Source organism: Temnothorax curvispinosus, unplaced genomic scaffold (assembly GCF_003070985.1).
Source record: "Temnothorax curvispinosus isolate PA1 unplaced genomic scaffold, ASM307098v1 QBEX01018237.1, whole genome shotgun sequence".
Taxonomy (NCBI): Eukaryota; Metazoa; Arthropoda; class Insecta; order Hymenoptera; family Formicidae; genus Temnothorax; species Temnothorax curvispinosus.
The window spans coordinates 393,398-411,101 of record NW_020228017.1 but is presented as its reverse complement, the minus strand read 5'-3'; the positions used below and the strand labels follow the sequence as shown (position 1 = coordinate 411,101).

The window sequence follows — 17,704 nt, the reverse complement described above, 5'->3', positions numbered from 1 at the left end:
CGTTCTTATCAGCGTGCACGTCGAGCGTGTACGACCGTCTCTCGTTATTTCTACATCTGCCTCCTTTTTTTCTCTCTCTCTCTCTCTCTCCGCTATCGCGCGTAGACGGAAGTCGGAGAGAGCGATGAGGGATGATGGCGAGCGAAGGAGAAACGGAGAGACCGGGGCACCGGGGAAGGGTAAAGGAGAAGGAGGATGAGGGGGGAGAGGAAGAGAAGAGCGCACGAAGGATATAAATATATAATAATATCTTATACCGCGCGTATTTTCATAAAGTACGCTTAAACGTTATTTTTTTCTCATCAATCTCTCTCTCTCGCACACACGCTCTCTTTCTCTCGTGTCTCTCTCTCTCGCACGTCGCGTCGGTATTATCGATCTGTATTTCTTTTTTTTCCCTTTTCTTCGTTTTGTTATCGTTTCATTTATTAAATGTTAAGAGTAGAGCCTATAAAGGGACGCCCGGAGGCGCGCTTACAGCGAACCCCGGGCGCGCTTTTTTTTTCTCGTATACTAGCTGTGCCGGAACGCACTTGTACTGGTCGCACGATCGGCGAAGGATTCGGCTAAAGATAGTGGCCGCCGTCGAGACCGGGGCAGGGGGAGGAAAAGGGGAGAAGCGATCTCGAACGATCGTCGCGAGGATCATCCGCTTGCCCGCGGCCGACGCGAAACCGAGATCGATCTTGTCGTGTTTTACGTTGCCCACGTATAAAAAAATAAGCAGCGAGTTCAGATGTATCTCGAGAACGAGCGAGTCATGATCGTTACGCGTGAGGTTGAATCCAGTTTAAGCGAAAGAGCACGAACAAGCACGAACGAGCGCAAACGAACCCTAGATTTACATCAAGTATGTTCTCTCGTTTTTTTTCCGTGAAGAAAAAGAGATCGTTACGCTCGTTCGTGCTCGCCGTAAACGTTCACTCGCGATCGACCGTTTTTGCCTGTGTGGATCCTCTGGATCCACCCGACGATCGTACGCGAGTCGATCTGCAAAATCATGTCGAGCGTTTCAACAATCTGCATTTCACTACCGAAAGTTTTACGTTCGAGCAGGGTGCGATTGGAACAGGGGCGAGGGGATGCATCGAACGGGACGCGAAGAGAACCGCGCATTCGGCAGCCGATCTTTAGCCGAGCGATTCGCTCGCGACATATCATTTAACAACAGAGTTTAACCACCTAATCGCTCGGAGGATACTCGTAACTCCCCCGATCTTCGCCTCGGCTTTGTTTATACAATGTGAGAATTGGATATCCTTTTTATTTTTTTCCTCGTTTACCTACGTGCTAGGCAATATAAATAATCCATCTGCAATTCATTAATTATAAACGAAGCGGAAAAGAAAGAAGGCCAAACAAAAAATCGTGACTCCGACCAAGGTGAAGAAACGTTTAAAAAACAAAATAAAATAAATGTACATCTCTCTCTCTTTCTCTCTTTCTCGAGTCGACGATAAAACTTTAATAACCCATAGATACTTATCATCATGATGTTTACACAATTACAGTTTTGCGATTATCACAATGCGAGAACCGCCAATATATAATAATAGTAATAATAATAATATCAATGATAATAATAATGGCAATAATATAATAATTAAAAATAAACTAGGTAATAACTAATAATAATAATAATAATAATCTTCGCCGTACTAATTACCATCGTTATTACAATGATTCATTTTAGCCGTTATGGTTGCCTATATACTATCCTCTTTTATATATACTTCTATATATATAGCTACAATATATAATATTTTCGTGTTGAAAAATCGTATACATTAGTGTTGTGTCGCAGGACCATTGCTTCTGTCTCTCTTTCTCTCGTTCTCTCTCTTTCTCTCTCTCTCTCTCTCTCTCTCTCTCTCTCTCTCTCGCTCTCGCTCTCTTTCTCTCTTTCTCGTTTATTCTCGCACCTTTATTTCTCTCAACGCGTCTGCTATGTATCATTCCGCGTTCCGCTATATATCTTTTTTTGCTCCTGATGGATCGCAGATGAGAGGGGTAAGAGGGGGGGGGGAAACACTGTCGTCGATGGCTGGAAGCATTCGTGTCGGTATATGGAGCCACCAAAGTCGGGAGTCCGAAAATCGCAGATCGCGAAATATCGCTTCGGAGCGAATCGCGAACCCCCCTTCTCTCATGCACGCGCGCGCGCGCGCAGGCCGTTTATAGGACATCGTGTATTGTGCATTAATTTCAGAATGCGGCTTTTTGCTTCGTAAAAACCTTACAAATATTCGGCGCGACATACTCCGGCAGGATCCACTTTGCGAGGTCCGTCTCGAAGGGGGAGTGGGGAGATCTGGACTCCGGGGGGACGACGTTCTCGAGTCTCGGTCATCAACGTAACGTGGAAAATTGAAAGAAACGAGGCAAGGGTGGAAACGCGTTCGGCTGTGCGAGTTGATATCGAATCGATGATGTCTCCCCCAGACAGCACCATGTCCAAAATCGGGACCTGAGACGTCATTAAGACGTCTTTTAGACGTAATATCGTAAGACGTCTTAAAGATCTCTTAAAGATATGCCTCAAAGACGTCTCATGTCTCGATTTTGGACATGCGTGCTGTCCGGGTCGGCTTTTTTTTTCTCGTCGAGACAGATCCGCGGGGGGGCGAATTGGATGAGAATTCTGGCCGATATTAGGCCGAGAACACGAGTGCCTCCAGACACGAGCGCGTTACGTAATCTTAATAGCTTAATATCGATTTTTAGTTCGTATTACTCGCCGTTCAAAGGCGAGCCTCGGATCACAGATAGTGAGGTGATCGGATTGCGCGAGCGTTATCGCGACAACAACGCGGTCTCGTATTCGTATTCTTTTCCGTTTTCTCTCTCTCTTCTTTTCTTTTTTTTTCGCTTACTCCCGCATTTACGCGCGCACACACACACACACACACGCTCTCTCTTTTTTCGCTTGTTCTTTTTTTTTTCAAGTTTGTCAGTATGCGTTCTTCCTGCGTTTCTCCTAAGGATTTCAAGGCGACAGCTCCTGAAAGCAAACAGCATCCAGTCGTGTACGCGCGCGAGCGAATTCACACAGTTGGCGTGAAAAAAGATCGTCCGAGAAGATTCGCAAGAAGGACCTAGCTCGTTCGTCCGGTCTCCTCGAGCCGAAAACGATTCTCGCAAACGATTCCGAAATTCTGATGCGGACGTATACATACATCCGCGGCAAACGAACCCGTTCCCGGTTACCCACGGAAGATAGCCGGGTTTCCCGACTCGCCCTCGGGCGACTGTGCACCCGCGCGCGCTCACGTCCCGGGTATCTCTTTCTCTTTTTTTTCTCTTCCACTCGAAACGCAATCCTCGTGTGTCCTCTGCTCGGTTCGTTACAACAAGAGATCTCTTTTCCCGCCGCCCGCGGAGTGGCGTGCGAGTTATACAGATACGAAAGTATAGAATGTATATATAATATATATATATTTTTTTATACACATGTATATATATACGTATACACAATATATATGTACCTACGTACGTACGGCCAACTAAGGGTAGACAGGCGCAATCACGTGTTCGGGGTCGAATCCGATCGATCGGCCGCGCTTCTTTTCAGATTGCTGCCGATTTCGGATTCGACGCTCCATATGTGTAAATGAATGTGTGTGTGTGTGTGTGTTTTGTGTCGCGGACAATGAATCGATGAAGACGATAAAAATAACTGGAGAGAAACAAATTTTAACGAGACCTTCGTGCTCGGTTGCGCAATTACAAAAAAAAGAAAAAGAAACGGGAGGGACGAAAAGCGGATCGGAGTTTTCCTCGCTCGCGAAAATACAGTCATGCACATCGATTTTCCAATGCAATCGCGATCCTTGGTCAATGCCCCGCATTGTGATTAGTAAACGGACCGATGGATTCAGAACTCTGGGCGACGTCGAAGTTTTCCACGGTGACGTCACACGCGTATTCCAGGAATTCCGATTCCGGGGAGAGCATCCAAACAAATTCTAAGAATCTTAGAATTTCCTTATACCAGAGTCGTTCAAATGGCTATCTACACGAATGTAAAGTTAACGTTTATCAGTTATATTTAAAAGGGACTCTTAATCCACTCTTCATCGACAAACTTTTTTCGCGAATTGCTTGCGACCTAAGCAAGAAGTCGACTCTTATTTTTCCCAGCGAGCTCGAACCTCTTGGCGTACGCAACATGCCAGGATCGTGATTGCCCTTTTTAAGCGGAACTTGGAAAATAAAGGATACGGGATATCGATCATGAATGAACGTAGGAGACATTCGCTAGCATTACATAAGATTAACATGTCAGGAACGAGTAACAAGACATTAACATAAAGTCGCACGGGGAAAAGAGTCGTGTATTCATGTGTGCTGCGAAAGACGATGCTCTTTCGCACAGCGTTTCCAAAAATAAAAACTACGATCTCCGAAGAGATTTGTACAAGCTTATTTAAAAAAATCGAGTGAACTTAGAAAGAAAACTGAAGGCGATAGTTCACCTTTTGTTCGGCAATAAAATCATGACGAGCGCTACTCTTGGACTCAACAATCGAGTCTAAAAGGGCCTTGGAAACGCCATGTCCGTGTTAATGTTGTAGCATTTGTAGTTTGTAAATGTGACTGGTCCGTGTACGCTCCTCTCCCTAGCTAGGCGCGTGTACGTCGACCTATTGTCTTGAGAGAAACCAACTTCCGCCGTAAGGAGAGCACGCTGACCTACGCCTTCGTCGCTCGCGTGGTCTTTTCCTTCCGTTCACTTCGCTCGCCCGCTCTCTGCGCTTCAGAGCGCCGCCTCTCGCGAAAAATTGCTCGATAAGGCCAAGACCGGCTAACAAGGATACGTGAACGGAGACGCGTTTAACTCTGACACTACAACTATGCGTCTCCCAGACGTACTTGCATAGTTTCCTCAACACACTTCCCTTCTCCCCCTACCGACTATACATATATATCTGTACCTTGAAGGCAAAGAATCGTATCTCCATTATTAGGAATTTAGAGACAACAAGATTTAAAGGATTTATTATTTCTATGAAAATTTCCAATATAATTTTTTCTAAACATTGTATCTTAGGAATTAGTAATAATGGACATAAGACTCTTTATCATTATACAATTTCAGCTCCTGGTATCATCCTATTAATCATCATTCTCATCATCATCATCATATCTAAAAAAGGCATGTAAAGTCGACACTCGAATCTATCGAAGTTTATTGTTGTCGCTTTTCCGCGATGCCGATTGGTTCTCTCACTGCGTTTACTTCATTTGCAGTTGTCATCATATATTTTGACAGTTGTGTGTAACAAGAAGTTAATAGTGTAATAGTAATAGCATAATATTAAAGCTAAATAGTGCGCGCAAAGCGCGCGTCTGTGGTCTTTAAAAAAAGTTAATTAACTTTGTTTTGACAATACGATTCTTTACCTCTAAATATTTATATATACATATATATAATATTGAAAATTTTTATTTTCTATATGTATATATAAAATAAAAATTTTTTAAATACAAACTATGCATTAAAATTATCTTGGAAGTAAACCAAAAAGAACAATGATTATATTTTACGGTAAGTGTGATACAATAACTATTAAATCAATTTTTTGATAATATACGTCTAACAGAGGCGTACGGTGTTTCTCGATCACTAAAAATGAGAGTTGTAGCGTCAGGGTTAACCGTCCCGGCTCTCTTCGATCCCGAGCACCGAGGTACGCTCGCGTATACGTTTGTTGATAACAGACAACAGCCAGACGACTTAATCGCTCCGTTCATCTTCCGAGTTCCGAGCTTGTCACCTGCCTCCTGCGACGGGTTACGGCTCGGTCGGTCCACGCGTACTTCCGCACGTATCCTTCCTCCTTCTGATACAGAACCAAAACGAGAAGAGAGTCGCTCGAAGATCGAAAAAACGAACGCTACTTATTAGGAAACACCAGCGGTACGACCGTGTGCGTCGTATGCCTCGTATACGTTTTCGTGTACCGTGTCGTGTCGTGTCCATGAGATTGCGTTGCTGTGTTGTGTGATCCCGTTAATATGTGGTTTTCTCGTCTCTTTCGCTCGCTCGCTCGCTCGCTCCTCTCCTGCGTTTGCCATCGTTCGCACAATCTCTCTCTCTCTCTCTCTCTCTCTCTCTCTTTCTCTCGCCTAGCAATCTCGTCCGCGCGCGTAGTCCGCCTCGAAAGGAAGAGTGAGGGGGGAAGAAAGAAAGAACCAATGTATGTGTCTTTAGACGCGCGGTCGCTTTTCGTTTTCCCGGTCGGAATCAGAGTCCGCTGAATCGTGGAGAGGCGGAAATTCGGGCACCGCCTCGCGCTGTTGCATCCATCCCGCCGCGCCTGGCCCCCCAGCCAATGCCTTGCCCTGCGTCATGTTTTTCGATTGTTTGTTTTTTGTTTTGCAATTGCATTTTTAGCCCTCTGTCTTTATCCCCTGCAGGATGGCGACAAAATAGCATGTCATTGGTCACTAAGCCTCGCCTCGATACCCGGTAAAAAGAAGACTTTGCTTCGCTTCGCGCTTTCGCTCTCAAACGGAGAACGTTCAGTCTACCTGGCTCGTCTCGCCGGGTATGCCGAATTTTCTCCAAGCTCGGCCACGTTGTATCGGCTACGCCGGCAACGAGAGACAGACATTTACTTCCGCATTACGTAGCGAACATTCCAAGAACTCTGAAGATCGTCTTTTGTGACATCTCAAGATTGTACTTAAGACGGTCTTAAATATAAGAACCGACTACGAACACCGTCCTATAAATGTACCTTCTTTGTACTCTTGTATCAAGTTTGTCTCAAGTCTGTCGCGCAACTCGGATTTCGCAGCAAGCGAAACCCGATATCCTGGAACCGTTTCTCGTTATTACTCGCGATCACTTGTCTCTCGTTATCCGCGTCTCGGAAGGATTCGAGCGCTTGTCTCGTCCACGAAACTTGTCACTCGGGTGTCATTTCACCATCGAAGTAATCGACAGAGGCCGAATCGGGAAGTCTCCTTCCGAACTTGCCGATGCAACGGGCCGGCGTCTATTCTACTGGTCTATGAAATTCTGAACTCTGCAAAACGAGCTACAATGAGATTTTTGATTGCATTCACTCCCTCTCTATCACGCTCTTTCTCTCCGCCTTTCGGTCCTCCGCCTACTCACTCAGATATCCACAATCAACACTCTCTCTCTCTCCCTCTCAGATCAAAAGACAAATGCGCGCACACACGTACTACCTTGTAAAACCAGTACACACGTGGGCCTCAGAAAATAGCATTAACGTAACTCTGACGTCTTTCAAATCTATTAAATTAGCGTTTATAAGATACGGACAGTTTCCTAATCTTCCGTGACTTGCGAAAGTGTATATTCCTTGATTGCATCCAAGGAAAGATCTCGACAGTGACTTTTCGCTTCGGAGGCTCTCGTGTCTTGAAATTCTACATGCAGCCATGCATGTCACGAAAACTATCTGCCCTAGTATCTTTCCAACTATAAGATACACTCCAACGTTGCCTTGTTTTCCTTCTATCAACCTATATATACATATCATACGTGTGAAAACTGTGTATGTGTGTGTATGTATGATGTGTAAAGAGCTGCCTTTAAGTAAATCTCTAAAGATTAAGTATCGAAAGCCGTGTAAAGAGCGACGTAATGAAACCGCGCGCAATGCGTAGGGTGCGTGTATGCTGTTGAATATCTATGTACAAACGGGTACAGATTCGTGTGTGATTATTCACGTCACCGGTGTGTCTTCCGATGTTGATCTCTCAGATGCCGAAAACTGTAAAAAGGGGAGGAAGCAACGGGAACGCCCCTCGCGCGAATAATTTCAAGGCCCCCGTTTTACGAATTTTGCGCGACTGGAAGAATCGGTGTTGAAAGCAACGCGGCTCGTGCCTCCTCAGCACCCGCCCGAGACACTCGCCGCGATTAACAATCGAAAAACTAAAAACTTATCGCTTGCTGCCACCACAACTTTTACTATCTACGTAACAAACGGCCTATCTAAACGTATCTCTACGACCTAAAAAATAAAGAAGAGTCCCAATATCAAAATCTTATTGCACACTTAGCGAGATCTAATCCTAAGGGAAGAGCTCGAAGGCGAGGACGTCTTTCTGGACGTCTTTCAAACGCACGGGCGAAGAGCCCTCCGCTTTCCTCGATGCGGGTCGTCTCGATGCGTACGGGAAATTCAGTACGGAACACCACGGAAAAGATCCAAGTCCGAAAGCTCGATCCGCGCGTTGCGTTCTCCAATTCTTCCAATGTCGACGTACTCTTCAGGATGGCAGACCGATACGAGAGAAGTCAAACAAGAGAGATTATCATTCTTGGACGCGCGTTAAATGAGACCTCTATCGATACTCGGGTAACTTGGGATCGGGACCGCCGAGTTTCGCTCCTTCCCTCCGTAATGCCGAAATTTCACGAAATTTCTATCTCTATTCTTAGCAACGTCGTTACCGGCGAGCTTCACCGAGTTATCCAAAGATCGCTGTCTCGACTTTATATCACGTACGCATCTTTAACGTGCGTCGCGACGCACGCGGTTCTTCCCTCCCTCGTGCGCAGCTTAGTTCGAAAATAAATTCTATTTCTCGGGGTCTACGGAGCGTGGAGATCTTCCTCTGCAGATGAACGCGCGACAATCCCGCCGCCGTCGGAACGCCTCCGCGAAGCACAGACGTTGGAGTAGAAATTTCGAAACGTCCTCAGAACACGTAGACCGCGCGGATCCGCCTGCGTACATATTGCACTGATCGACGAGTTATATGAGAATGGAACTGGCACCTCGCGAGCCGGAGGAGGATTCTAACAACGTCTCATCGAGAACTCTCGTTTCTCAGAAAATCCACGACCTTTCTTCAAATGCCTCTCTCTCTCTCTCTTTTTCTTTGAGAACTGAGTTCTAGGGAAAGAGATCAGACGCTTGTTGCAACGGAGAACGATGTCCCGACCGGCCGTCGTCAGCTTCTAATCCCGGGCCATCTCTATCTCTCTCTCTATCTCTTTCTCTCGTTCGCACTTTCTCTTTCTCGCCATCTCTAACTTTTTAAATGTTTCTCTCATTCTTTCTCTGTTTTTTTCTCTTATCTCGTGTCGAGAGCTTGCGGCGAAATTTCTTTCTACACGATTGCGAGCGCTTTTAGGCCGGCCTGACGCATCACTGGAAACACAATAAAAAAAGCACGAGAGGCCGAGATCAGTGTTACACGCACCAGTCCCGATTTTCACGTTCACGTCTTATAATTTTTTTTCCCGGCTGTGTGATCTCATTCTCTCCCCCATTCGCGTTCATCCCTCTATCTTTCTGTCTCTCCAGTCTCTCGCACGATTCACACTTTCCCATCCTTTCTCTCCCTCTCTCTCGCTCTCTATTTTAGCTTCGACTGCGTGTCTTTTGCGTGGCTGTCTGATCCGGGGTCTCTCTCTCACTCTCTGTCGCCTTCTAAGAATTTCGTTTCATCTGCATCAAGAAAAAAACGTCATTGAGTCGGATTGGAGTTTCCGATCTTTCGCTTTTTTTTTTAAGCACCATCGCGTCGAATCGTAATTTAAGATCCTGACAAGAATTTGTCCGATTGCGATCTTCTATTTCCAAAGTTAAATCCGATTTGTGCGGCTAGTTGAAAATTTCTCGTTTAGATTTGCATAACGTAATCTCTTCGCGAAACGATAAGAGGAGAATGCGCGCTCGTATCCGGGATATCGTCTCCGTAGTCGCGAACCGTTCGCGCGATTTCGCGCAGCATCCGAGAGACGGATCGTCAAGGTGATGGAGAGTAGAAGAGACGGCGCAGCAGACGACCGAATGGATCGTGACAGTAACGTAGGCGGGGTAGCGGAGACCGTATACCAGAACTGTGCTTGCGACAATGCGCCGTCTTTCTTCTCAACGTGTCATTCTCGATATTTTAGTAACGCACACGTTGCGGCGGCGGTACGCGCGCAAAATAGCAAAAGACGGCAATTGGCCGAAAACAGCTGGAATTGGGAAGGAAAAGCTTCTCCAAAACGCTTCCCTTCCCCTTCGTCGGACGAGGTGCCTTTTCATCTGTAGCCAGCCCCGGCTCCTCGTTGCAACAAACACAGTTCCGCGTTCCGTACTGTTACGGTTACTTGTTAGATTCGAAGTACCAACCAACAGCTGATTAGAACGAGATTAAAAGAAGAGTGAGGGGGCAGGTGGGACGGCGAAGACAAAAAAAACGAGGCGGTGGGTAAGATAGATTATACGGAATGTACAAGTGGATTACGTTATACTTGACCGGTGCAAAATGTTAGGAGTCAGTCGGCCGGCGTGTGAGAGAGGCTCTTTGTGCTCGTGTAAGAGTGTACAAAGCGAATGCTCATTTGTTATGTTACGTATGCGATTATGGGAAAAGTAGTTAGTGCCAGCTGCAGCGTCGAAGGGAGGGGATTTGTTGTCGTCGCGAACTTCGCTGTTAAAACCGTTGTCGTGTCGAACTTCGCTGTCAGAACCGATCACATGTGCGCGATGCAAAGACCTGGCGAGATCGATGTGACAAGAAATTGCAAATTCGAGCTCATTAGGAACAACGGAACGGATTAGAATCCACGAGACGTCTAGCTAAAGACAAAGTTGACACGTGGACTAAAATTAGAAATTTAAATTGAAATACTTTACGCATGATATTCCTAATAAACGACATGAAGAATCGATTGATCCGTAAAAGAATGTAATATCGCTTTTCTACTTCTGTCAAGATGGCCTAAAAATTTAGATCGGTTAAACTAAAAGGTTTATCGCGGAAAAGAGGTTTATCGTGAAACTAGTTAAAAACAAAATTGATCCGTAAATTCGCTACGTGTTTTGTTTCTCCACGAAAACCAGTTTGAAAGGAGCATCGATCGGACGATAAAACTGATGGAACTTAACGGCGGCAAGAAGATACGGGAGAAGACGGGCTCCGTTTCGGATCGATAAAGAAGTGGAGGAGAGAGCTATACAGAAGCCGGAAGTGACTGCGGAGCAGCGCAGTTACGAGCATGCATTTTAGTCGCTTCATTTCAACCCTTGCGGCACCACGTCCCGCGCGATCGTGGAATTTCGAGGTGAACCGGATCAGCCACGAAATTAATTTCCTCTCGGGCTTTTCTTAAGATGGCTCCGATTCCAATCGAGTTTGATGCGCTTTCCAAAATAGGAAACCCACCCTGCGCGACTTATTATTGGTGCGATCTCGTCGAACAATAATTTAATATGATCTCGTGTCTTGCAGATCGGAAGGCATTCGCGGATCGAATAAGCTCCTCGCCAAATAATTCACCGGAACCGAACGTAACCGATTTTTTTTATCCTGCGATAGAATTGTAGTCGAAGCGAAACATCGACAAGTGATCAGCGTATTGACATGTCAGATATTGGATCCATCGGCTAGAAATTCCTACAGGAATCCCCTGCCAGACTCGCCGAATACTCCCGCTCGCTGTGTTTACCCGCAAATTTAATTTAACGTCACTCCCCGTGTCACGCGACATCGTTGAAATTGTACGTCAGCGAGATTTACTACGTTCGAAGAACGAAGAGCCGCGCTAGCGACGGCTACGAGAACGCATCCGTGTGTGAGAGAGAGGACATCAAAGCGGAAATTAGCATGTGTATATGTCAATTTGCGAATTGCAAAGACGAGATATTTTCGGTCCTGAAATCCTTTAAGTTTCTGTAAAGTTTTCGAGGGAAACTTTATGAAAACGTCTGTTTAAACGGCAATTTAAACGGCCCGATTGAGAGGGCAGTGCAATAAACTACGGAAGCAAATCCGAGCTATAAATATAGTCCCCGGCGAATTTAAGAATCTAATGAAGAAGGAAAGGAACGAGAAGATCACTGCCGATTTATGCGAAGCGTCCTTAACGACGTTCGATGAGAAAAGCAACACGAAGCGTATTTATCAAAGATTGATAAAAGGAACCCCTCCACGGAGGAAAGACTGTCGAGCGTGACCGGAGGAATCCCGTAAAATTCACCACCGTCCAAATTCGCTTCGTCGCGTTTGCAACGCATCGCAGGGGACGCCGAGCGACTCGTTAGGAGAGGCAGCGCGCATCCACTAGCTCCATTAATATGTGAGAGAGCCAGGCCCTGCCTAAAAAGTGACTTAGCAACTCCAATGCATACTAAGCAATACCTGGCGCTATTGGCTGCTAGGCTGTGTATGTACGTGTGTCGTTACATGTGTGTGGGTTTGTACGCGCGTGTGTGTATCTGTGCAGATTCTACCCTAGGCACCCCTACCCAACACACCCTCCGCACCGCGACTGTCGGCGCCCTCGAACCCGTCTTTACAGGACCAGCAAATAGCGTATCCGGCCTACAGTACATATTCCAGCAACACACGCGCACACGTCTAACCGCACGCATTCGCATGCACGCACGTCCATATACAGGGGTGTAAGAGATACTACGCATGTAAATTTAAGTCCTAGAGGTCAATTAGATTTCTTCGAGTGTACGAACACTTTAGTCAATCCCAAGAAAATACAAACGGAACAGAAGAGACGCGTCCCACTCATAGATCTGAAAAATCGTGGAAATCTAGAGAAAAACCAAAAGGTGGAGTTAAGTTCAATCGCGTAATATGAAACCAAAACGACATTATCCGTAATGCTTTCTTTATGCATTCAGGTTGTTTTATATGAGAGTCGGTTCCCTGTATATGGCATCGTATCATCCTGAAGCTCAAGCAGACTCCTTCACCGCTATTCTTTCTTCTCTGACTCTCTCTTTCTCTCTTTCGATATCATTCTTCTCTCTCTCTCTCTCTCTCTCTCTCTCTCTCTCTCTCTCTCTCTCTCTCTCTCTCTCTTTTCGTTCTCTCTCTCTTTCTCTCTTGTAGTGAGTGTGAGTATGCGAAAGGTGAAATGCGCATGCATTCATCGGGATGCAATGCCGTGGCTTGGAACTGCATGGAAGATGCGATTTGCGCGAAGGTAGCAGATTTCAGTAATAACTTCATAAGCTCCCATGATTTCCGCGAAAGAAGGGAAATGAACACTCGAGTAATGGCATCTGCAATATTGATAATATTTTGAGGAATTCGAATTAATCGGGAGCTATAACTTTGAGGAGTATTAAATAAAATAAAAAAATATATATATTCGACATATTTGATTTTATTTTTTGAGCGATCTCAAATACGAAATTCGGCAAAAAAAATATGTACAAAATAATAAAGATTTCAGATATCTAATTTTAACTTTGAAATATCACGGCGTCCAAAATTTATAATAATCGTCATTCGAAATATTGAAAGATAATTTCCTGAAAACAGATGAAAGAGTGAAATTAATCTAAAATAATGACACGCAATAATGTATTCATTAGATAACTTTTAATAATAAACGGAATTTTTGATCTAGGTAATATGTCTAATTCACAAACTTAACCGCGTAAGACACAAGATCTCGTCAAGATAAAAGTCGCTCGAGGTATTCGTAGTACGAACTGGCTTCGTTAATAGTCTTTCTTCAGAGATAGAGATAGATGACATTCAACGCTGCCGGATATACTTTCAGAGGCAGTGCGTTTCCGAGCCACAGCGTAATTGTTTATTTTCTACATAGTGATGCATACCATTGTAGGGTAAGCTCATGCTAGTAAATGAGTATTTAAAAAAGCAGGCGACATTGACTACTAATACTGGCTAAGGAGGAAACATCGCGCAAACAGTGAGCATTGAGAGGCTATGTAAAATTAAAAATTACCTGATGCATGGGATCGTATCCCATAGAGCCGTCGTTGTACGGCTGCGAGCCGTAGTCGCTGCCGTTTATTCCCATGCTGTATCCGGCCATGTCCTGCGGTCCTCCGGGCGGCGCCGGCGACATCATCGGCGTCGGGGTGCCTTGGCTGGCACCGCCCATGCTGTACGGCGATGCTCCTGCAAAAGCTGCTGTAGAAACGATCGCGGTGCATACAAAATTCGAGGGTGCGTCTTTTTAAGTTCTTTTTAAGCCACAGCGATTTTTTTTCTCTCGTGCCTCTCGTGCGCTTATGCTCTTTTTCTGGCATAATTTCGCGAACGTGTAAACGGATTACCGAATTATCTTAAATATATAAGATATATTTAAGAAAATACGTGAAAGGTCAAGTTAAACTTACATAATTCATCATTGCTCTCGGATATAAACGCGTCAGTGATTTTTATTCGTTGAAAAGTAAGATTACTTTTTCTTCGGAAATATTCAAGCCTTCTCGTAATTTTCTCCAGATTTGTATAAACGTACCCAGCTTCTGAAGCCGAGTGTATCCCGCGCTTGTAAAACCTTCGCGCCATTCGAGACAAGCGTTGCTTTGCGGAGTGGGGTGGCGGTGATCGTTAGAATTCCGTTTCTTTAATTACGAGAGGACCGCGGGCCGTTTCATCGCGAACGTGAACGAGGAAAGACAAACGCAGAGAGTGCTGAAAGAAATGCGAGAAGCTCGGAATTTCCATCGTATACCCCAGCGTCTCTCGCCCATCCTCTCTCGCCATCTGACTCGTGTTCTCCCCTGCTCGCCCGTTTAATTGGTGAGTTAAAAATATCTCACGCCGGCATCCGAAATAAAGTGAGATGCCTTGGTAGTTAAGCGAAGCGTGCGTAATTGCGACTAGGGTGAGATCCACGAATTCGTGAAATTTCGGAACGGGATCGAGAATTTTTCTTGCAATTTTCACGAGAGAAGATCGCCTTCGAGTGGAAAACCAAAGTAGATAGCGAGTGAGGACGATATGAGAGCGTTTACTCCGGAAGATGTAACGAGAAAATTTCGTAACTTTATATATGCTGCGATATTTTCGAAAACGAGAATTTTTGGAAAAGTTTTTAATCACGGAGATGTTTCTTCCGAGCACCAGGTGCCAAAGAATACAATCGGTATCGCGAGATTTATTTTTCGTCGGCGATTCATCAACGGCCATAATAATGTCACTGCTGCGCCGAACAATGGGCAGTAACTCAGTCGCCTAATGATTTACAGTAATGAGACTTCCTCTATTTCGATTTTAAATTTTAAGTTTAACGCTTTAAAAATTCCGGGAATATGTATCACGATTTGTCTGTTAATTAATTCGATTTATAAAATTCCAGGGAACAATTTACATATCCCGCTTTTATTTCGCTTTTCCTCGACGAAGCCCGACGACGCAATCAAAGGAGCAATAAGCCCAAGAGAACATTGAGAGATAGAAAGAATGATAGCAACGTAAAAGCACTTTGGAAAAACATTTTATAACTCGCCGTTCGTAAGATAAAATCGCTTTCGACTTTCATTAATAATGAGATATTGCTTTTACATGGACATTTTATCAATTTTGTAAATCACTATTACAGCATTTTTCATCATGCTTTGTGCAAAACGAACTCATGAAGGGACACCCATCGCTCGTTAGCGAAGGTTGCAACTTACCAGCTGCCTTCTTGGCCGCGTACAGATTCGCTTCCTCCTGCGCTTTACCGATGTTCTTCTTATAGCGTATCCTCTTATTTCCGAACCAATTGGACACCTGATAGTAAACGAAACGTAGATACATGCTCATTTCAGTTTGCTAAAGGACTCTCAAACGCATGTTCAATATATCTTTTTTTCTCATTAAAGCGTTCATAAATACTGTAATCGGCACTGTGTATAGGATATCTCTTTCAAAGAGTAAGCTTAAAAACTGTTAAAATTACTTTAAAAATTAAATGGCGTGACGCATAGAATATTATAAGTTGCAAAACTTCGTCGTCTAATATGTGTGAGAAGAGATAGTGAACGATACCTGGCTCACAGTAATTCCGCATTTTCGTGCGAGCTCCTCCTTGGCCTCTTCGCTCGGGTAGGGATTACTGAGGTGGGAATAGAAATATTCGTTCAGAATTTCGGACGCCTGTTTGCTGAAATTTCTTCTCTTACGTCTGCAAGAAAAATTAATTCGCATCGTGTTAATTGCAGAATATTTTCCGAATCTGGATAAACAAAATACACGAAAATGATATATATAGGTAATATATATTGAATGCATTATGAAATGCATGTATATAAACACATCTATTATCATTGTTTCAACACGAACCTGGCATCCAAAAATCGACTCCTCAGGATCATCACGGCTTCGCAAGTGGACTGTTTCAATTGCATCTGAATGCTGGAGAACTTCTTGTGGATAATCTGGACCATCCTTTCGATTTCCTTCGGCGTGATCGGCCTAGTGCGACTCTGTTCCCTCAACAGGTTCATTACGTGAGTGGTGAATTCGTTACAGGCCTAAAACAAATATAGAGAGCGTGTTAGACTTTACCGTCCATTAATCATCCGAAAGGAGACGCTAAGAATCTAAGACATTCATTACGAGATAAACCATTAATTATTAAAATGTAAAACTGTTTCAGGACAAATTTAGGTACATTCCGCAGCTCGTCGACACGATGAAAGGCGGGAAGAGTAAGACTGGCAAGACACGAAGGAAAGTACCTATGACCAGAGCGTGAGAGGAAAAGTCGAGCGACGGCGCGGGGGAGGAAGTGAGAGACGAAGGACGCGTACGTATAATGCATTATTCCTGGTGGCTGCTCGGTTTAAGGGAAAAAGGACTTTGCTCGATATCAGTATTCGAGGCGAGCACGCTGTCTCCCGAAAGGGAAGCGAGCCAGAGAGATAGAGAGCGAGACGGACGGTGTTCGAGTCGAGCAGGGGGAGTGGCTTTTCCTGAGGGAAGGAACCGGGAAAAGGCCGCGGGAGGGTGTACGGGATACGGAGGGTGGGCGGCGGAGAAAGGGGATCGAACAGGGTGGCTTGCAATTTCGAAATGGATTCCATTCCGCCGACGAACCCCCTCGCCTCTCCCCCTCCCTTTCGTCCTTCTTCCGCCCGATCCACCGTACGGCTTCTCTTCCTCTCCATTCTCTTCTTCTTCGTTCCTTTCTTCGCGCGGGACTCAACTGGGGTGGATCAACCCCGTTCCCGTCTTCCCTGTTGCACGTGACGTCGAAAGAAGGAGAGAGAGAGTGAGAGAGAAAGAAGGAGGGAGAAGGTACAAACGGAACGCTGCTGAATTGGATGGAAAAGTCGTAGCCAGTCACATTTCCCCGGACTGATTTCCTTTAATTTCTGAAACGCTTTAAGTTTCGGAGTAAATGATAATGATATACTATCATCGATGATCATCCAATAGATTCTAATGCAGGAAATCGTCGTAACGCGATAGCCTATCGTAAAATTCTTCAAGCACACGAATCTATACACGATTATAATCGGCAAACTATATGATATCTCTTCATAAATTCCTCCAAGTAATAAAAATTCTTCAACTCGCGTTAGACCAGCAGATTATAATTGGCAACTAATTTCTGAGATCTTCATAAATTCCTCCAAGTAATAAAAATTCTTTGATTCGTGTTAAACGAGCAGATTAGATGACATTGAAGATGAAATATTCTTCGCTCAATTAGCTGAGACCACAGAGAGTTAATCTTCACGTTTTTGATTATATTATCTCAAGTATACGTCTCGACACGTGTCGGCGCCTTTTTCGTCTACATATTGCTAAATAATTTTTTCACCTCCAAAGATGACGTTGATTTAGTCTGAACACTCCGACTTGCAAAATAGTCAGGATCTATGCCACTTTCTACGATCTATAATACAAATCAGCCGCAAGCATAAATTCGATTATGTAACTATCGGGAACTCTCTCCGGGTTGTTTCCCTAACCGCGGGAACAACTGCGGCGGGAGAGAGAGAGA

General features: G+C 44.7%; 1 protein-coding gene across 8 annotated transcripts in view; it reads right to left on the bottom strand.

Moving 5' to 3' along the window:
* Positions 1 to 78: 78 nt before the first annotated feature.
* Positions 79 to 17,704, bottom strand: part of LOC112468240 (homeobox protein extradenticle) — a 52,504-nt gene continuing 34,878 nt past the window's right edge. Inside the window, exons 4-8 of one of the 8 annotated variants that reach the window (XM_025037355.1) lie at positions 16,036 to 16,226; positions 15,742 to 15,877; positions 15,387 to 15,483; positions 13,703 to 13,890; positions 79 to 3,001 (exon numbers count right to left, since the gene is read on the bottom strand). In XM_025037355.1, coding sequence (XP_024893123.1) covers positions 2,987 to 3,001; positions 13,703 to 13,890; positions 15,387 to 15,483; positions 15,742 to 15,877; positions 16,036 to 16,226 — 627 coding nt within the window. In that variant the 3' untranslated portion in view covers positions 79 to 2,986. Of the gene's footprint in view, positions 3,002 to 5,301; positions 13,260 to 13,702; positions 13,891 to 15,386; positions 15,484 to 15,741; positions 15,878 to 16,035; positions 16,227 to 17,704 lie in introns of those variants that run through there. The other 7 variants (XM_025037351.1, XM_025037348.1, XM_025037350.1 and 4 more) reach the window with 7 other exon arrangements.